The sequence below is a fragment of the Bos indicus x Bos taurus genome, chromosome 8, assembly GCF_003369695.1.
Source record: "Bos indicus x Bos taurus breed Angus x Brahman F1 hybrid chromosome 8, Bos_hybrid_MaternalHap_v2.0, whole genome shotgun sequence".
In the NCBI taxonomy this organism is placed as follows: Eukaryota; Metazoa; Chordata; class Mammalia; order Artiodactyla; family Bovidae; genus Bos; species Bos indicus x Bos taurus.
Window position 1 is genome coordinate 51,911,458 of NC_040083.1, and position 22,131 is coordinate 51,933,588.

The 22,131-nt window shown below is 39.5% G+C and overlaps 1 protein-coding gene across 3 annotated transcripts in view; it reads left to right on the forward strand.

Annotated features, from left to right (window-relative positions):
• The window catches only part of PCSK5 (proprotein convertase subtilisin/kexin type 5), a 519,637-nt gene that overhangs the window by 229,039 nt on the left and 268,467 nt on the right, over positions 1-22,131 (forward strand). For all 3 annotated transcript variants that reach the window (XM_027549490.1, XM_027549491.1, XM_027549492.1), the window contains exon 9: positions 4,433-4,533. In XM_027549490.1, the coding sequence (XP_027405291.1) occupies positions 4,433-4,533 (101 nt within the window). The remainder of the gene's footprint in view (positions 1-4,432; positions 4,534-22,131) is intronic.

Below are 22,131 nucleotides of genomic sequence, written 5' to 3' on the forward strand. Positions count from 1 at the left end.
ATATATTCGAATGAGATAGAAATCACTTTTGGATAGTCCATCCGTCCCACTTCTGGGTATATATCCAAAAGAATTGAAAACAGGATCTGGAAGAGACATTTACACACCCATGTTTATTGCAGCATTATTCACAGTAAGCAAGAGGTGGAAGCAACACATCCATTCATCTGTCATTTGCCCATTGACAGATAACTCAGTAAAGAAAATATACTATATAACACAATGGAGTTATGGAATATTACAGTGGAATATTATACAGCCTAAAAAGAAGGAAATCCTGCCATAGTCTACAACATGGATGAGCCTTGAGGACATTATTCTAAGTGAAATAAGCTAGTCACACACACGCACTCACACAAAAAATGCTGGGTAATTCCACTGACATGAGGTACCTAGAGCAGTGACATGCATGGAAGCAGACAGTAGAATGGTGGTTGCCAGGGAGAGGGGGTGGGGAGTTGATTAATGGGTAGAAGTTCAGTCCTGCAAGATGAAAATGTCATAGGGCTCTAGAATTGCACAACAGTGTGCATGTAATTAGCAATACTGTAGTGTATGTTCTTAAAAATTATTAAAACAGTAAATCTGTGCTTTTTTTTACCCACACCCCCCACAAAAAGAAATACCTTTTTAAAGTCAACAATTGAATATCTCGGAAGTTTCTTTTTTAATTTTTAAACATTTTATTATTGGCGTATCATAGCTTTAAGGGCTTCCCAGGTGGTTCAGTGGTAAAGAATCCTCCTGACAATGCAGGAGACGCGGGTTCGATCCCTGGGTTAGTAAGATCCCCTGGAAAAGAAAATGGCAACCCACTCTAGTACTCTTTCCTGGAAAATCTCATAGACAGAGGAGCCTGAAGGGCTACAGTCCGTGGGGTCTCAAATAAGTCAGATGTAACTTGGAACTAAACAAATGACAACACAGGTGCTTTATAATGTTGTGTTGGTTTTTGCTGTACAGCAAAGTGAATCAGCTGTAAGTTACATATAACCCCTCCCTCTTCAGCCTCCCTCCCACCCTACCCCCAAACCACCCTCCTAGGTCATCACAGCACTGGACTGAGCTTCCTGTGCTATGCAGCAGCTTTCCACTAGCTATCTATTTTACACGTTAGTGTATATATTTTAATGCTTCTCTCCCAGTTCATCCCACCCTCCTCTCCCCACATCATGTCCCCATATCCCTTCTCTACATCACATTTCTTTTCTTGCCCTGCAAACAGGTTCATCTGTACCATGTTGCTAGATTTCATGTCTACACTTTCAGTTCAGTCACTCAGTCGTGTCTGACTCTTTGTGACCCCATGGACTGCAGCACGCCAGGCTTCCCTATCCATCACCAACTCCTGGAGCTTGCTCAAACTCATGTCCATTGAGTCGGTGATTCCATCCAACCATCTCATCCTCTGTCGTCCCCTTCTCCTCCTGCCTTCGATCTTTCCCAGCATCAGGGTCTTTTTAAATAAGTCAGTTCATTGCATCAGGTGGCCAAAGTATTGGAGCTTCAGCTTCAGCATCTGTCCTTCCAATGCATATTCAGGATTGATTTCCTTTAGGACTGACTGATTTGATCTCCTTGTAGTCCAAGAGACTCTCAAGAGTCTTCTCCAACACCATAGTTCAAAAGCATCAATTCTTCAGCACTTAGCTTACTTTATAGTCCAACTCTCACATCCATATATTAAGCATTATGCATAATGTATACAGTATTTTTAATATGTATGCATTAGTATATAGTATTTTTTTCTCTTTTTGACTTACTTCACTGTGTATGACAGACTTTATTAGGTCCATCCACATCACTACAAATGACCCAATTTCATTCATTTTTGTGACTAAGTAGTATTCTATTGCATACATATACCACATCTTCTTTACCCATTCACCTGTCAATGAACATTTAGGTTCTTCTGTGTCCTGGCTAGTGTAAATAGCTCTGCAGTGAACATTGGTGTACATGTGTCTCTTTGAATTGTGACTTTCTCAGAGTATATGCCAAGTAGTGGGATTGCTGACTTATATGGTAGTTCTAGTTTTAGATTTTTAAGGAACCTTCATATTCTCATAGTAGCAGCATCAATTTACCTTCCCACCAACAGTGCAAGAGGGTTTCTTAATGGAGAAACAGGTAGGGCTCTTTTTACCCAGATATCTCTTGAACATCCACAGTGTGGAGGCTCCATGGATGGCCGGCTAATCAAATCTGTGAATCTAGAAACAACTCTCGCTGCTTGCCAAACACACTGTCAGCCTCTTGCCCAGCAATCAGTTAGTCCAGAGAAGAGTACAAGACTCTTCTCTTCTCTACTGCCACCGTATCTATGTAGTTATCTATATTTTTGTTCTTTCTCCTATTTCTTTTGTATCAGCACCTCTCTAGGATGGCTAAGCTGGTAACATTGTGTGTGTGCGTTCTAACTCACTTCAGTCATGTCCAACTCTGTGCGACTCTATGGACTGTAGCCCACCAGGCTTCTCTGTCCATGGAATTCTCCAGGCAAGAATACTGGAGTGGGTTGCCATTTCCTCCTCCAGGGTATCTTCCTGACCCAGGGATTGAACCTGTGTCTCTTAAGTCTCCTGTGTTGCCAGGCGGGTTCTTTACCACTATCGCCACCTTGGAAGCCCCAGCTGGTAATATTAGAGGTGTCAAAAGGCATTAGGAACAGACAGTGAGCACTGATGGTGTCGTGTGAAATGAAATCACCAAGATGTCCATCTCGTTTTATAACTGATAATTAGAGAGTCCCTTCAGACATCCTCACCCGATGCCAAGGAAACTTTTAGGGGAGGATTCATTTCTAAGCAGTTATGCATTAGTTTCTTTTGGTGATGATCAAATTTCTTTCCAAATCAGCTTATCTGCATACTTCTCTTGAAGGATGCACCTTAGAAAAGCAGGGCTTTGTTTTCGCCGCCTCTGTCTCCCTGCACCTTTCTGCTGATCTTTCACCTGTTTTCCTTTCTTCTTAATTTTTCTTATAATTTTATTTGTTTATTTATGGCTGTGCTGGGTCTTCATTCTGTGTGGGCTTTTCTCTAGTTGCAGCAAGCAGGGCTATCTTTAGTTTTAGCGCCCAGGCTTCTCATTATGGTGGCTTCTCTTGTTGGGGAGCACAGGCTCTCAGGTGCATGGGCTTCGGCAGTTGTGACAGAAGGACTCAGTAGTTGCGGCTCCTGGGCTCTAGAGCACAGGCTTAGTTTCTCTGCAGCATGTGGAATCTTCCCAGATCAGGGATGGAACCCATGTCTCCTGCATTGGCAGGCACATTCTTTACCACTGAGCCACCAGATATGTCCTCACTTCAGTTTTCTTATCTGTAAAATATGGGCAATGTGCTTATCTTGATGCCTGAGAAAGCTTTACCAGTGTCTTTCAATAGCTGTGATGTGAGTCCTACTAAGTTCATCTCATAAGCCTTATACCTTCCCAACAGGAGGGCTGTTAGTCCCAAGGAGGGAGCGCAAAAATGGATTCTTATCAGGGAGGAAGGATTTTTAAATCTTAGCTGTTATAATGGTTTGCAAAATCTTTTACCCTGATGCTTCCTTTTGCTGGTTATGAAGAATCTGCATTTTATTTTTCTTCCTTCAGGAAATGATCATGAAACACAGGTTGAGAAATCCTGCCCTTGCTGATGGGCATGTTATTCAACCACAGCTAAAGTGAACTGGCTTCAAACCAAGAGGAGACAATGATCTGATTCTTACATTTTGGTTTTCAAAAAAACGGAAAATGGCTAATCTCCTCTAGTGTTCAAGCATGTACTTAGGGCTGTTAATTTCACATCAATTATACTGGCTTCAACCTTGTTTTCAGTGTTTGTGTTAAATGTGTCAGGATTTAAATCTTGGTTCATCCGAGTCACATTTCTGTGTATCCTAAAAATCAGTCTGTAAGCAAATGTTCCTTCTAAAACAGAACAAATCTTTTGCTTGCACCTGCAGCTTTTCCAAGGTGATAGTTCTAGGAGGGCAGGAACAAGACCCTGTACTTTTATTCCTTACGCTGATCATGCTTAACTCAGTGTCTGGTGATTGGCTCAACATGTTTGATTATTTAAAATGTTGGAGTAATAAAAGTACATTGATATTAGCTAGAGCTGGACCAGAGTGAGGCACATGAGGTGGCTAGGTGTAGATTTTAAGGATAAACTCGCACAACCTGTGTGTTTCTGGCCAAAGGCTCACCTTAGTCTTGACCCCAGTTGTAACACAAGTGGAATCCAATTTCCAGACCCTTCCCTTTGCAAAGTTGATTTACACAGGCAATTCTCTGGAAGTGATACGGTCACAGGAGCACAGGAACCAGGAATTTAAAACAACTATTTTAACACCCCTCCATTCCAGTTTTATGAGTACATTTCTTTCTACTTGCATGTGACTCACATTGACTCCAGAGCCCTAAATTTTCCACTTTTGTCTTCTAGATCACTACGGACCTGAGGCAGCGTTGCACGGACAACCACACAGGGACATCAGCCTCAGCCCCCATGGCTGCAGGCATCATCGCACTGGCCCTGGAAGCCAAGTAAGCCTTTACCTCCATTAGTCTCCACTGGTGACAGCCCCTCAGCTCAAGGACACTTTATCCCTTCGTTAGTATATAATCCCTAGCACAAGCCAGGATATAATCTTCACAATTCCACCTTTAAAACTTCAAAGAATAGGGCTTAACAAACGGTTCCCCTATATTAAGGGAAAAGGCAACTTTTGGGGTTATCTTCTTAAAAAATCAAACAGTGTAATTACTTTATTGTGGAGTCATAGTGTAAGCTTGCCAGTTGGCTGCAACACTCTTCTTGCCTTGTTGAGGTTTTTATTCTAGTCTGGGAATGTTCTGTGAGTCTCAGAACACTTAGGTCTGCCTACTTCTGGGCCCTTTCCCTGCAGGTCAGCAATGCAGCTCAGATTCCATGACAATAGAATCATCACAGACTCACTCTGGAGAATAACGTATGTCAAGGGTCATATGATGGGAGCCCAGGAAGAAAGGCAACCCGCTTACCATAAAGCCCTGTTTAATGTAGTCAAATCTGGTGTTTCAAAGACCCCTTTGAAAGGCCCCCCTCAGGTTATTTTAGGTTCTTGGATTAAATTTGTATGGTGGTAGTTTTCGTCTCTTCTTTCTCTAAGCACCAATAGTTTAGTTTGTCTTAACTCTTTGAAAACCCAGTAGAGATCGACACTTTCTTATCCTCAATTTCAAAAGCCAAAATGCCCCCCAAACTGACAGTTGTTTTTGCAGATCTGACACCAAAACTCATTTGATGGCAAAGCTTGCCCTAAACTAATTTGAGACTATTTACAGTTTTTCTTTATTGTGAAAATTCATACATTTTCCTGCAGAAACGTTAATGTATTTGATTACGAGGTGCTGGCTTGGACCTCACTGGAAGTTTTGTGTACTACATGCTAAGGACACCATACCTGAAAAAATCTTGAATTCCAAACACCTCTGGCCCAAGAATTTTGTAGAAGGGATTGTGAACCTGCACACTGAGGCCATCGTACAAGAGGGTCATGACAAAAAAGAACTGAAGTAATGACATTAAGTGTTTTTCCAAAAATAGCTTTGCACCACTGCCCTGGGGAGGACTGGAAAGATTCTTTCATCTAAATCTGATGTAGAACAGTAGCAGGTGACAGGAAAAGAATATAAGAATCATGACGAGACTTGGGCATTAATAAGAACAGTACAGTTTCATTCTCAGTATGCAGATGACTTCCCAACATTTACAGCTGTTTCTTTGTAAGGCAAACAGCCTCTGTAAGGCAGTTGGGCCTCAATGTAATGTGGATTCAGTCAATTGCTAAGTCATGTGTAATTCCTTGGACTGAGACAGGCAGAAGAACGTAGACTCGGGGGATGGTGCTCTATTAGCACATTTGAGCTGCTGTGACAAAATACCATAAGCTGAGTAGCTTATGAACAACACTTATTTCTCACAGCTCGAGAAGCTGGAACAGCCAAGCTCAAGGTGCCAGCAGATGCAGTGTCTGGCATGGACCCACTTCCTATTTGGCCTTACGTGGTAGAAGGAGAGGGCAAGCGAGATCTCTCACATCTCTTATAAGAGCACTGGTCCCATTCAAGAGGGCTCCTACATTGTCACCTGATCCCCTCCCAAAGGCCCCACCTCCTAATCCTATCACATTAGGTGTTAGGTGTCAACATATGGCTTTTGAGGGAACACAGATATTCAGACCACAGCAGGTACCATATCTTTAGGTGGCCTCCTGCCCCTTAGCATTGACATTGAATGTTTGGGTTTTTTGGACAGTGTTAGCTAAGTGTTAAATCATCTCAACGTATTATATCTTTTAAAGTGTTTAAAGTTTAGCAAGGAACTGGCACTTATCCTGTTCTCACTTTATAACCTTTCTCTGGACTGTTGTGACAGCACATTAAGTGTATGTGTTTCTAATTTGGTAACTAAATTGGCTTTTGAAGAATATATCATCTTCATTCTGAAATCTGGGTTGTTTCTCTGGAATATTTTTCTGTCCACAAAATACTGAAAGAAAATCAGGAATCCTTCCTGCATCTCCCTGTTCCCCTATACCCCCACCAAAAAGAGATAAATAATCTCAAACGTGGCAACCAAGTACTATAACTATGGCTATACAACCACATGCTACTTAGTTACTTAAAATATTACTATAACACTAATATTTTCAGCAATAATTCCTTTAACCGCTATTCAAGCTCAAATGAAAAATCCTTAATTTTATGCCTCAAAACAACACACTCAGTTGGATAAAGTTGCTTTGGGTCCAGGGAACACACTGGAAAGCTGCCTGTTTTCTTTTCCCTTGCATTTTGAGCAAATTTTGAGTATTTTTTTAAGATTGATTTTTGCCAAAACTGTGATAGGTGGAAGTTAAGTTCGTAAAATACAGCTTAGGTAGAAAATCCACTATATTTTAAGGTTTTTAATGGTCTAGTCCAATGATTTGGCCACGGTATATAGTAAACAACCTGATCATATGAGAAAGAATAAGTCTTTCCATACATCTCCATCAGTTTGTTCTACAGGCCAATCTCTGCTTGTAAGTGAAGCTGAACGTTAGGGGAAAGAGGTCTGAGTACCTAAAGAGTGGGTCAAACATGGATAAACTAGCTTCAATAAGCAATAGGCCTCCCACAGGAGAAAAAGGATCTGAAGCTAAGAAATTGTAGTGAGGAACTCAGGTAACAGTGTACCATGGTTGCAGTTCTAAAGCTAAGTTTAACCCTGGCAAGTGTACGTCACCCAATCACTCAGCCTCTACCACCAGTACTTCTTAGCAACATTTCAACACTGGCAATATTTTGAGATTCAGCCTTTACTATCCCATGTTGAAGACCCTGATAGTAGTTCCCCCTTATCCATGTTCCAAGACCCACAGTAGATGCCTTTAACTACAGATAGTACCAAGTCCTATAGTACTATGTTTTTCCCATAAGTACATACCTGTAACAAAGTTTAATTTATAGATTAGGCACAGTAAGAAGTGAACAACAATAAGTGAAAATATAACAATTATAATAAAACACTGTACTAACAGTTATATGAGTGTGGTCTCTTTCAAAGTATCTTTTGGAACCATAGAACTGTACTTACTTTTCTTGTGATGCTGTGAGATGATGAAATGCCTCCATGATGAGAGGAAGTGAAGTGAATGGCATAGACATTGTGATGTAGTGTTAGGTTACTGTTGCCCTTCTGATGGTGCATAAGAAGGAGGGTCATCCTTGGGTGATCTGGATCATCACGCCATGGTTGGGGATCCCAGGAGAGACGGAGCTGGACTGTATGAAATTTCATCACACTACTCAGAATGGTGTGCAATTTAAACTTATGAATTGTTTCTGAAATTTTCCACTTAATATTTTTGGACCAGGCTTGATGGGTAATTGAAACCACAGAAAGAGAAAACAATGATTGGGGTGGGGAGGTGGGCCACTATACTCCATTATAAAAGGAGGGAAGAGAGAGACCCAGAGCTGGGCAGAATTCTGGCCCAGAACTCTGGCCAACGCTTTGGATACACACCGCCTGCTCAGGTCTGATGAGTCCCTGAATGAGGCTGAGTGTTCTGGTGAAAAACTGCAGTCATTGACTGCCAGTCCCCATTCAGCTGCATGTCTTAGCTCTTCCTGTCCGACGAGGAGAAATGCGTCATCTCTCACAGTGTCACTAGTTTCGAGTAGTATTCACTTGGGGAAAACTCTCACCTCCCAGCTTCCCTGCAGCCTGCTTCCTTTACATCCGCAAGTGCTTGCCTGCATCAGCAGATTTGCCTGGATCAGTAGGATTATGGCTCTTACTCTGGATGCTACTCCAACCATTGACCCCTTTGCCTTCTGAGTCTTCTTGTTGCCCTAAGGTTGGAGCTTTTCTGAAAAATATTCTTGGAAAATTAAGGGAAGAGAAAATAAATATAAGACATAGAGACAAATAAGTTAAAAGTGTTCTGATCTCTTATCTGAATGCAAAAAAAAAGTTTGATCATTAACTCTGCTGTAATAGGATTTGTAGGCCATCCTTATCCTATAGGGTTTGTAAGAACATGTGTTGCAACAGTCTCCACTGTAACACACTGCTGGACACTGTGGTAAAAGTGCACCATTCCCCAGACTGGAAGGATTCTCAGATCCTCCAAAAAGCTGCCTCCCTTCCTTTTTTGCTCTGAGTCTGATCCTCTTTAAGCTCTACAGCCACCTCTGACAGTCTGATCATAACTTTACCTCTCTAATTACTAGGCAACTTCCCCCTGTTCCCAAGGATGCTCCCTGGGTGAAAGAAGCTCTAAATATTTTCCCTTCTAAAAATTATGAGCAATTTCAGAAGAAGAGAAATCACTGCTATCTTAAAGGAGAGAAAACTGTTTCTGTGTTGGGGTACCCTCATCACATATGTATTGATTCAGAGACTTACAATATTTCTCTAATTTGGATTTTGTGCATTTGGGAGTAGTTTTCTGGTTTTTTTTTTTTTTTTCCGAGTGAATAGGGAATATGTAATCAGTGACTACAAATAAATTATCATTTGGGTCATCGCTACTTAAAACAATGTCTTTTTAAATAGTATAACTGAAAACATTTAAGTAAAATGTGTCCTGGAAGCAGGTTTCTTTATTTTTTATTGAAGTGTAGTTGATTTACAATTTTCTGTTAATTGCTGCTGTACAACAAAGTGGCTCAGTTTTATATATATATACATATGTATATACACACATTATTTTTGAAATATTATATTCCATTATGGTTAATCATAGGATGCTGAACATAGTTGTTCTCTGTGCTGTACAGTAGGACCTTGTTTATCCACTCCATGTACAATGATTTAGGTTGGCTAACCCCAACCTCCCACTCATGCCTCCTCCACACCCCTCCACCTTGGCGACCACTAGTCTTTTCTCTGACTGTTGAGTCTGTCTCTGTTTCATGGATAAGTTCCTTTGTGCCATGTTTTAGATTCCGCGTGTAAGTGATATCATATGGTACTTGTCTTTCTCTTTCTGACTTGCTTCACTTAAGAATAATAATCTAGTTGTATCAATGTCACTGCAAATGACTTTATTTCGTTCTTCTTTGTGGCTGAGTAGTATTTCATTGTATATGTGTGTATACCACCTCTTCCTGATCCACTCATCTGTTAATGAATATTTAAGTTGTTTACATGTCTTAACTGTTGTGCATAATGCTGCTCTGAACATAAAGGTATGTGTATCTTTTTGGTTTAGAGTTTTGTTTGGATATATGCCCAGGACTGAGATTGCTGGATCATATGGGCATTCTGTTTTTAGTTTTCTGAGGAACCTGGGAGCAGGTTTCTTAAATGAAGAAAGTAGTGAAACATGACTAATAGTTTCGAGTGAACAACCTAGAAAAACATCAAGTCACATTTGTAAGGTGCTTTGTATCTCAGTGCTAGTATATATTACCAGTATTCCAGACAAGTAGAAAGAAAAACTATGTTGCTAGCAAATGATGTTTTATATAAAATGGTTTATAAAATAGAGTTGAAATAACTGATATTCATAAAAACATAGTGTTCACAATCATAAACTCTGTTTTACTGAAAGTTTTCCTGCCTTGAGTCTGCAACTATTAGCAGAGGAAAGCCATTTTCATAGAATGTTTTATATGTTAAATTATCAGCATTAGCTCAAGAAATTCAAAATATAAGTTCACCAAAGAAACCTTTTTGCCTTGAATTGCAAGTGGTCTCTCATTGGAAATTTGAATAATATGAACTTGGCAAACTAGAAATGTTGCACAGTGAATGGTAAATAAAAGGGACAGAGTTGGGTAGAAACATCTGAAATTATTTAGGACTGATACAAGGAATCTGCCATGAATTCTTGTTTTAAGTGACCTAAAGCCTTTTCCTCAGATTTCATATCTCAGGGACCAGAGGGAGAGTGCCCTTTGAGAACATATAATATATCTAGATCTAAATAAATAAATTGGGGTGGTACCTACTATTCTGTTCTACTCTGTATTCTATAATATGTTTTCCATTCTATACATATATCCAATATCTGCATGTATGTATTCTGTGTATACTAAAAATAGACCCAGTACATTGAATGTTAGCTCTCCTTGGTATCTGCTAATTCACTTCTTTCCTGTCTGACTTTTTGTGACCCTATGGATCATAGCTTGCCAGGCTCCTCTGTCCATGGGATTCTCCAGGCAAGAATACTGGAGTGGGTTGCTATGCCTTCCTCCAGAGGATCTTCGCAATCCAGGGTCTCTTATGTCTCCTGCATTGGCAGGCGGGTTCTTCACTACTAGAATCGCCTGGGAAGCTTGCTGCCCTTGGTATGCCACATATATGCATGCATACATACGCACACATTCCTAGGTAGGCTCAGCTACTTTCTTTGTCTTATCTGTCTGTTCTCTCTTATTTAAATTGTCCTATGACCATTGGTTTACAGAATATACCATATAGATATATCTAGAACAAGATTGTAGAATGTATATAGGAAGAATATACTTCTCGATAACTTAGACAATTTCTATTCTTGTACAGAAGATGTTTTTGTATATATTAGCTTCCAACAAGGCTTAAATTCTTTGAGAGTAAAGATTGTGCCTTACAGTCTTTATTAATATATATGTAATCAATATCTATTGTATTTTAAAAATAATTTTTTAAAGCATCATGATAGGAGCTAAGTGAATTAGGCAGGGCATAATATAAATATTTGTAAAATATGTCATTTGTTTTCAGAGGATCTTTTAATCTCATTAGGGGTGCAAATGGACACTAACATTCATGTCTGAACAGTTTAAGAAAGTCATTGAAGTAGTTTTGGTGGAAGGGTGGTGGAGGGTGCAGGATTTGGATGAAAATCTATACCAGACTTGATCCAAATTGGAACCTTTGTGTCGTGACACCTTAAGTACAATGTTTTAAACAAGGTCAATTCTAAATAAACATTAAATATCCATGTATTTCAACCTTCTTGTTTTTTGTACAAAGGAAATGAAGTTAACGGAATTGCTCAATTTCATATATTTTTACTTTTCAGTTTCTCTCCTTGATACTGCCTAGCAACTTCTCCCATGCACTGTTCCAGTTCATCCTACCCAGTTTATTTATGATTCTTTAGAACTGGGCTTAATCTGGGTAAAATAAAGACATGATGTTATGCCCTCTTTTAGCTTCTAAAAGAAGTTCCTTTAGCTTAGATCTTCGGTGAAAGGGATAATGTGAGACATAGAAAGATCTACACGCAAAGAATTAAAGACGTGTTGGGCCACAGGATGATTCACACCATATGCTGTTGGTTTCAAAATACTATCCCCAACATTCTTTTCTTAGGTAATTAAACCTACCATCTGCATGTCTTATGAGCCCCAAATGTCCATCTGTATAAACTGTATGCAGTTCCCATTTATCAGCCACTTCTTGTCTGTTTTACCTTTCACTGTAATCTCTCCCTTACTCATGTATACTTCCAATGCAGGAAAAATATGGGCCACTGCCAAAAAAATTTGAAATGCAATTATTTTGAAAAGTTAATACATAAGACAATTGAAAGGGAGTCTGGAGTTTTTAACAAACAAGTTAAAGTAACTCATTGAGGGGTTCAAAGTTCTCAAACCAACCGTCTTGAAGGGAGACCACATAGGAAGTATGTGATGGGCATAAACATTTCTAAATATTGGAGTGAGCATCTTAGGCCTGATACCTTGTAAACTGTTCTTATCTTCTTTGTTTTGTTTTAATTAGAACCACATTTCAGGATAAAATGTTCCATTAACAATTCTCCCAAGGGCCACATTCAGCTATATGAAATGCTGCAGTGGGTGGAGAGCATGAATGCATTTGGTTATTGAGGTAAAATAACAGTGGATATACCAGTTCTTTCCTTTTAGGAGGGTTTTATTTATTTCAACGAGAACTTAGCACACGCACAGATAGTGAGTATACCTGTATGCCTGTATGCCCAGGATCTGTGTAATTACAGGGTAAAGAAGGAGGTATTACACATGCCCTTCCTTTCACATACTCTTAATGTTTCTCATGTAGTGTTGTAGTTCTGGCATAGAACTGAGCTGAGATTTCTGGCATGAATGGCTGGGCTATATTCTGCAACAAGGGGACAGAAAATGAAAACGTAGTCAAGGAGGAGGGCTGAAAAAAAGGGGTTTGTGAGGTAAAAACAGCACATATTTCCATATGAGGCTGAGCAGACAGAAAAGGGATGTACTGCCCTGGGTTGTTCCCTATAGTGAAATAATTGTAACCAGACCCACAGAGCAGTTACCACGGGCCTTCTGCCAGGACTGTGCTTGAAAATAGCTTTGTTATGTCTACACACACACAGACAATACACTGTCCTCTAGCACTTTTCAAGTTCAAATATTGTAGAGCCAATTTTCATTGAACTCAACTTTGTAGCTTAACTGATGGTCAGTGGTTTAAAACAATGGACCTTTCAAAGTTATCCTTTACTGCTAGAAAGGTCCTGGTCATTAGGCTTAGTCACCTTGTATTCTCTTGAGATTTAGCCAGTGTTTTCCATCTCCTTCCTAAGATAAGGAAACTAAAAAACTTGATGGATGATTGAGTTGCTCAGAGACTCAACTGAGAACAGAGAAGCTCTCAGGTTATTATTATTCACTGAAAGTATGTTGCTCTTAATACTGTAATAATAAAGATTATTTCTTATAATAAAGGTTATTTCTTAATAATAGTTCTCAGTCTTGTTGCAATCCCCAGAGTTTTTCACATATAGCTGATCAAATGTCATTTGCAAGTGTCATATATAAAAATGTCTCAAGTTCTAAATATTCAAATTCTGATTTAACATAAGCAGTAATGCTGAAAGATCGGGGGTGGGAAAGGTCTTTACAGTGTCCTCTGGGATTTGACTGATTTGATAGCACTGATACCATTATCTGTGATATGCGATCCTCTCCACCACCTTGACAGAAAACTGTCTGAAAGGACACTATATCTGAGAATTCTATAAGTAATGACACCACTCTGAAAAAATACACGTTAAGAAGTTTCTCCCAGTTTAAGTCCACACAAAAAAGAGGAGGTATAGAAGAAAGGAGTTCGGAAGGAAATTTCTCATTTTTCTTATCTCTGAAAGTTGTATAAAGGGACGATGGGTATTGGTAACTCTACACAAGGACATCACCAGATGGCTAACACCAAAAGCAGATTGATATGTTCTTTGCAGCCAAAGACAGAGAAGCTCTGTACAGTCAGCAAAAACAAGACCAGGAGCTGACTGTGGCTCAGACCATGAACTCCTTATTGCCAAATTCAGACTTAAATTGAAGAAAGTAGGGAAAACCACTAGACCATTCAGGTATGACCTAAATCAAATCCCTCATGATTATACAGTTGAAGTGAGAAATAGATATAAGGGACTAGATCTGATAGAGTGCCTGATGAACTATGGATGGAGGTTCATGACAGTGTACAGGAGACAGGGATCAAGATCATCCCCAAGAAAAAGAAATGCCAAAAAGCAAAATGGCTGTCTGAGAAGGCCTTATAAATAGCTGTGAAAAGAAGAGAAGTGAAGAGTAAAGGAGAAAGGAAAGATATACCATTTGAATGCAGAGTTCCAAAGAATAGCAAGGAGAGATAAGAAAGCCTTCCTCAGCTATCAATGCAAAAAAATAAAGGAAAACAATAGAATGGGAAAGACTAGAGATCTCTTTAAGAAAATTAGAGATACCAGAGGAACTTTTCATGCAAAGATGGGCACAATAAAGGATAGAAATGATATGGACCTAAGAGAAGCAGAAGATATTAAGAAGAGGTGGCAAGAATACACAGAACTGTTCAAAAATGATCTTCATGATCCAGATAATCATGATGGTGTGATCACTCACCTAGAGCCAGACATCCTGGAATGTGAAGTCAAGTGGGCCTTAGAAAGCATCACTATGAACAAAGCTAGTGGAGGTGATGGAATTCCAGTGAGCTATTTCAAATCCTGAAAGATGATGCTGTGAAAGTGCTGCACTCTATATGCCAGCAAATCTGGAAAACTCAGCAGTGGCCACAGGACTGGAAAAGGTCAGTTTTCATTCCAATCCCAAAGAAAGGCAATGCCAAAGAATGCTCAAACTACCACACAATTGCACTCATCTCAAATGCTAGTAAAGTAATGCTCAAAATTCTCCAAGCCAGGCTTCAGCAATACATGAACTGTGAACTTCCTCATGTTCAAGCTGGTTTTAGAAAAGGCAGAGGAACCAGAGATCAAGTTGCCAACATCTGCTGGATCATGGAAAAAGCAAGAGAGTTCCAGAAAAACATCTATTTCTGCTTTATTGACTATGCCAAAGCCTTTGTCTGTGTGGATCACAATAAACTGTGGAAAATTCTGAAAGAGATGGGAATACCAGACCACCTGACCTACCTCTTGAGATATCTGTATGCAGGTCAGGAAGCAACAGTTAGAACTAGATATGGAACAACAGACTGTTTCCAAATAAGAAAAGGAGTACATCAAGGCTGTATATTATCACCCTGCTTATTTAACTTATATGCAGACTATATCATGAGAAACACTGGGCTGGATGAAGCACAAGCTTCAAGATTGCCAGGAGAAATATCAATAACTTCAGATATGCAGATGACACCACGCTTATGGCAGAAAGTGAAGAACTAAAAAGCCTCTTGATGAAAGTGAAAAAGGAGAGTGAAAAAGTTGGCTTAAAGCTCAACATTCAGAAAACTAAGAACATGTCATCCAGTCCCATCACTTCGTGGGAAATAGATGGGGAAACAGTAGAAACAGTGTCAGACTTTATTTTGTGGGGCTCCAAAATCACTGCAGATGGTGACTGCAGCCATGAAATTAAAAGACGCTTACTCCTTGGAAGGAAAGTTATGACCAACCTATATAGCATATTCAAAAGCAGAGACATTACTTTGTTAACAAAGGTCCGTCTAGTCAAGGCTATGGTTTTTCCAGTAGTCATGTATGGATGTGAGAGTAGGACTATAGAGAAAGCTGAGCGCTGAGGAATTAATGCTTTTGAACTGTGGTGTTGGAGACTCTAGAGAGTCCCTTGGACTGCAAGGAGATCAGTCCTGGGTGTTCATTGGAAGGACTGATGTTGAAGCTGAAACTCCAACACTTTGGCCACCTGATTTGAAGAGCTGACTCATTTGAAAAGACCTTGATACTGGGAAGGATTGAAGGCGGGAGGAGAATGGGACGACAGAGGATGAGATGGTTGGATGGCATCACCGACTTATTGGACATGAGTCCGAGTAAACTCCGGGAGTTGGTGCTGGATAACTCCGGGCATGCTGCTGTCCGTGGGGTTGCAAAGAGTTGGACATGACTAAGCGGCTGAACTGAACTGAATATAGACCTTAGATGGAATCATTCATCCATTCATTCATTCAGCAAACATGTATTAATGGTCTGCTAGTTATCCGTTCCTATGCTAGGTGTTGTGAATTGATTGGTAGATTGACAGAGGTGGAACTTTCATCCTATTTGGTGAGGCAGTCTATTTAAAAAAAAAAAAAAGCAAATCATAAGCACTAAGAAAAACAGAGTAGGATAACAGAGAGTAGCAGGTATTTTTGCATACAGTGGTTAAGGACAGATCTCTGGGAGGAAGCAACATTGCAGCTGATTCCTAAAACAGGAGAAGAACCCTGTCTTGTAAAGAACTGGCCTGTGCATTTCAGGGAGAGGGAGGAGCCAGCTAGGAAGACCATGTGTTTAGAACAAGGTTTCTAGTTTTGAATAGTAAGATCTATATGGCTAGTTTGAGGAGAGGGTTGGAAAAGTCCAGTTTACATATGGCATCATAGTAGGTAACCATGATAGAGATCTATGGAGTCTTCTAAGGAGGCAGACTTACTTTGATTAAATTTTTTAAAGATCATTCCAGATTCTCCTCAGAGAAGTCCTAGTGTGGGAACAAGACAGGTAAACCATTTTGGAAGTTAGAGCCATAGTTCAGGAGAGGTTAGGATAGCCTGATCTAGGTGATGGTAATGCAGACAGAGAGAAGTGGATAGATCTGCTGTACATTTTGCAGGTATAGCAAACAGGGAATTAGATCATGTGTTTGGGGAAAGGAAAAATTCAAGTCTGAGTTCTAGTTTCTCAGCTGAGCTCTTGGGTGGATTACATACCGTTTATTGAAATAAATACCCTTTATTCCTCAAATAGGATCCTGAGAATTAGAAGAAGCAGAAATGCCCAATGGAATAAAATACCTAGGTTTACAGGTCTTGTGACAAGACCTGTAGCAAATTTCTCCTGCAATTACTGACTGTGTATCAGCTCCCTCAAAGTGTATTAATTAATCCTCAGGAAATACTTCACTGAGACCATGATGGCTATAAATGTCTAAGAAAATTTACATTTTAAAAAAGAGAAAGAAAATAAAGAGAATAGATTAATTTATATTATAAATTGCTCATCTGCTGCCATATTCTTTAATATAAGTAGAGTCTTAATAACAAATTAATTTTTATGCATTTACACCATAAAATTGCTTAGCAAATCTACTGATGTATTATTGGGTTTATAAGAAGTATGTAAAATTCAGTATTTATATTTAGTCTCATGAGGGTTTGTGGATTATATTCATTGCCAGGAAATTTTTGTTCTTGATAGTGTCTATGGTAACACTCCAAATACTAGCAAATATAATTTAACTTGCTAGGAATAAAAGGAGCTGACTTTTTTCCAGGGTTCATTATAGTTTCACATCATAATCTGGTACTTAATCACTTTAATCACAGCATATTTCAGTACATTCTGCAAAATGACTTATTGTCATTATGGCTTCCTCAAATACCACTTTGTATTTGAAGTTTCTTAGCTCTATATTGAAACCCAGTTAAAATTCAAATCTATTTTTATACCAATTGTTCTTGGGCTGCATTTTGAATCAGTCTTGCCTATGCCCACATTGTCTTGACCTACAGTTTTTACTTCTCAGACATTTTGTGTCATTTTTTTCAGAAGAGCATACTTGTTCCTAGTGACACTAGCATCTAGTTTTTGTATTTAAGTGATAACTGCAGATGGTGATTGCAGCCATGAAATTAAAAGACGCTTACTCCTTGGAAGGAAAGTTATGACCAACCTAGACAGCATATTAAAAAGCAGAGACATTACTTTGTCAACAAAGGTCCGTCTAGTCAAGGCTATGGTTTTTCCAGTGGTCATGTATGGATGTGAGAGTCGGACTATAAAGAAATCTGAGCGCCGAAGAATTGATGCTTTTGAACTGTGGTGTTGGAGAAGACTCTTGAGAGTCCCTTGGACTGGAAGGAGATCCAACCAGTCCATCCTAAAGGAGATCAGCCCTGGGTATTCACTGGAAGGACTGATGTTGAAGCTGAAACTCCAGCACTTTGGCTACCTGATGCAGAGAGCTGACTCATTTGAAAAGACTCTGATGCTGGGAAAGATTGAGGGCAGGAGGAGAAGGGGACGACAGAGGATGAGATGGTTGGATGGCATCACCGACTCAATGGACATGGGTTTGGGTGGACTCCAGGAGTTGGTGATGGACAGGGAGGCCTGGCGTGCTGCAGTCCATGGGGTCGCAAAGAGTCAGACACAGTTGAGCGACTGAACTGAACTGGTTTCAGCAGACTTTCTCTCTTTGTAAAGAATTTTAGTTTTAATACATTTTGCCATCATCAATATGAGAGACAAATAAATAAGAGAAATACACATGACTAATTAAACGGCATGTCATTTCACTAACATATAAGATTTATTCATCCTGACATCCACAAGTCATTTGTGCATTTGATATGTCAAAAGTTCAAAGCAACAAGTTTGTAGTGAAATAAACTATGATACCTGAAATAAAGCATGCAAGAAAACAGAAAGACATTTTGTTTTTGGAAGATTAGTTCCTTATCATCTTGGATTAAATTTTCATTTCTCTCTTCATTCTGATTCTGAATCTTATTGAGTAACCATATGTGTGAGATGAAGTAAAGTTTTATGTTCTTTGCATAATATAGGGAAAAACCCCAGTATGCCTGCAAAAGTTGGTACTGCCATCATAACCAGTAAAGGTCATAGCACATCTGCCTGTGACATACTGTGTATAGGCAAAAGATTCTTCTTGCCACTGGCCCCAACTGAGTGTGAAAGTAGTGCATACAAATACAAGAAAATAAAATAAAAATAGCTGTCAGCTTTTATTGAATTCTTACTCTATGCCAAACATTGTGCTCAGTATTGTCATTGGTCATCCCATTTAATCCTCAAAGCAGTGCTTGTAAGGTAGACAGTATCACAGTATTTCAGATGTGGAAACTGAGGCCCAGAAACTTGCACAGGTAAGAAGTTGAACTCAAAGTAGTGTGACACCAGAGGCCACCATTACATTACATCATCTATCTATTTTAAGAGCCATAATAAGACATGATTTATAAATGGCTGCTTTGGAGGGTAAGGGCTGAGACTATGGAGAAGGGTGATGAAATTTTGAACAAAGATGATTTAGGAAGACTTTACAAAAGAAGAGGGACTTGATCTATACTTTGAAAAACACTTTTTTTTTGTAGTGGATTCACAGTGTTGTGTTAATTCTGCTATACAGCTGAGTAATTAAGTTATATATGCATTTTTCATATTCTTTTCTATTATGGTTTGTCACAGGATGTTAAGTATAGTTCCCAGTGCTATACAGTAGGAACCTGTTTATCTGAAGAAAGCTTTCTCAGCTTTAATGTGCATGTGAGTCATATGGAATCTTGTTTAAAAATGCAGATTTTGAAGTCCTCAAAATACTTTGGGTGATTCAATTGCAAGTGACCCATGGATCATAAGAACACCCCCACCTGACTGTAAGCTCTCTTGAAACCGGGTATTCTGCTGTAGACCCAGCAAGAAAATCAGTGTCTGACACATGGTAGGCAATCAAATACTTGTATAATAAAGAAATGAAGGAAGGGAATGAAGGAAGCAGGCTAGGAGGAACCTCTCCCTTTGGTTTTTCAAAAGTATAGAAAGATACCTATTCAAGTAGCTGGAGTCAGTAGGGTGTAATGACAACAAGTTTAGCCTTAACTCTCTTTTTGTTGTTGTTTAGTCATGTCCAACTCTTTCTGACCCCATGGAGTGTAGTCCACTGAGTTCGTCTGTCCATGGGATTTCCCAGGCAAGAATACTGAATGGGTTGCCATTTCCTTCTCCAAGGGATCTTCTTGACCCAGGGATGGAACCCACATGTCCTGCATTGGCAGGTGGACTCTTTATCACTGAGCTACCTTGGAAGCCCCATTCTTAACTCTAAGTATTGATTAATTCATTTAAGAAAATTATTGTCGTTCAGTCCCTCAGTCATGTCTGATTCTGCAGCCCCATGCAGTGCAACACACCAGGCTTTCCTGTCCTTCATTGTCTCCCAGAGTTTGCTCAGACATGTCCATTGAGTCAATGATGCCATCCAACCATCTCATCCTCTGTCTCCCCCTTCTCAATCTTTCCCAGTATTAGGGTCTTTTCCAGTGAGTCAGCTCTTTGCATCAGGTGGAAAAGTATTGGAGCTTTAGCTTCAGCATCAATCCTTCCAGTGAAAATTCTGGATTGATTTCCTTTAGGATTAACTGGTTTGATCTCCTTGCTGTCCAAGGGACTCTCAAGAGTCTTCTCCAGTACCACAGTTTGAAAGCATCAATTCTTTGGTGCTCAGCTTTCTTTATGGTCCAACTCTCACATACATACATGACTACTAAAAAACCATAGCTTAGACTATACATACCTTTGTCATTAAAGTAATATCTCTGCTTTTCAATATCTAGATTTGTCATAACTTTTCTTCCAAAGAGCAAGTGTCTTTTAATTTCATGGCTGCAGTCACCATCTGCAGTGATTGTGGACCCCAAGAAAATAAAATCTGTTACTGTTTCCATTTTTTCGCCATCTATTGGCCATGAAGTAGTGGGACTGGATGCCATGGTGATAGTTTTTGGAATGTTGAGTTTTAAGCCAGCTTTTTCACTCTTCTGTTACCCTCATCAAGAGACTCTTTAGTTCCTCTTCACTTTCTGCCATAATGGTGGTATCATCTGCATATCTGAGGTTATTGATATTTCTCCCAGCAATCTTGATTCCAACTACATCCAGCCCAGCAGTTCACATGATGTACTCTGCATATAAGTTAAATAAGCAGGGTGACAATATATAGCTTTGATGTAATCCTTTCCCAATTTTGAACCAGTTTATGGTTCCATGATTGCTTCTAACTGTTGCTTCTCAGGAAGCAGGTAAGGTGGTTTAGTATTCCCATCTCTTTAAGAATTTTCCACAGTTTGTTCTGATCCACACAGTCAAAGGCTTTAGTGTAGTCAATGAAGCAGATGTTTTTGTGGAATTCCCTTGCTTTTTCTATGACCCAATGGATGTTGCAATTTGATCTCTGGTTCCTCTGCCTTTTCTAAATCCAGCTTGAACATCTTGAAGTTCTCGTTTCATGTACTGTTGAAGTCTAGCCTGAAGGATTTTGAGCATTACCTTGCTAGCATGGGAAATGAGTGCAGTTGTGTAGTAGTATGAACATTCTTTGGCTTTGCCGTTCTTTGGGATTGGAATGAAAAGTGACCTTTTCCTGTCCTGTGGCCACTGCTGAGTTTTCCAAACTTGGCATATTGAGTGGAACACGTTAACAGCATCATCTCTTAGGATTTGAAATAGCTCACCTGGAAGTCTATCACTTCCACTAGCTTTGTTCGTGGCAATGCTTCCTAAGGTCCACTTGACTTCACACTCCAGGATATCTGGCTCTAAGTGAATGATTAATCATCATGGTTACCTGGTCATTAAGAACTTTTTTGTATAGTTCTTCTGTGTATTCTTGCCACCTCTTTTTAATATCTTCTGCTTCTCTGAGATCCATACCATTTCTGTCCTTTATTCTGCCCATCTTTGAATGAAGTGTTCACTGGTATCTCTAAATTACTTGAAGAAATCCCCAGTCCTTCCCATTCTATTATTTTCCTCTATTTCTTTGCATTGTTCAGTTAAGAAGGCTTTCTTATCTCTCCTTGCTATTCTTTGGAACTCTGCATTGAATTCAGTATATCTTTCCTTTTCTCCTTTGCCTTTAGCTTCTCTTCATTTCTCAGCTATTTGTAAGGCCTCCTCAGACAACCATTTTGCGTTTTTGCATTTCTTTTTCTTGGGGATGGTCTTGATTACCACCTCCTGTACAATGTCAAGAACCTCTGTCCATAGTTCTTCAGGCACTCTATCAGATCTAATCCCTTGAATCTATTTGTCACTTCCACTGTATAATCGTAAGGAATTTGATTTAGGTCAAACCTGATTGGCCTAGTGGTTTTACTTTCTTCAGTTTAAGTCTGAATTTGGTAATAAAGAGTTCATGATCTGAGCCACAGTCAGCTCCTGATGTTGTTTTTGCTGACTGTACAGAGCTTCTCCATCTTTGGCTGCAAAGAATATAATCAATCTGATTTAGTACTGACCATCTGGTGAGGTCCACATATAGAGTCATCTCTTGTGTTGTTGGAAGAGGGTGTTTGCTATGACCATTGCATTCTCTTGGCAAAATTCTGTTAGCCTTTGCCCTGCTTCATTTTGTACTCCAAGGCCAAATTTCCCTGTTACTCCAGGTATCTCTTGACTTCCT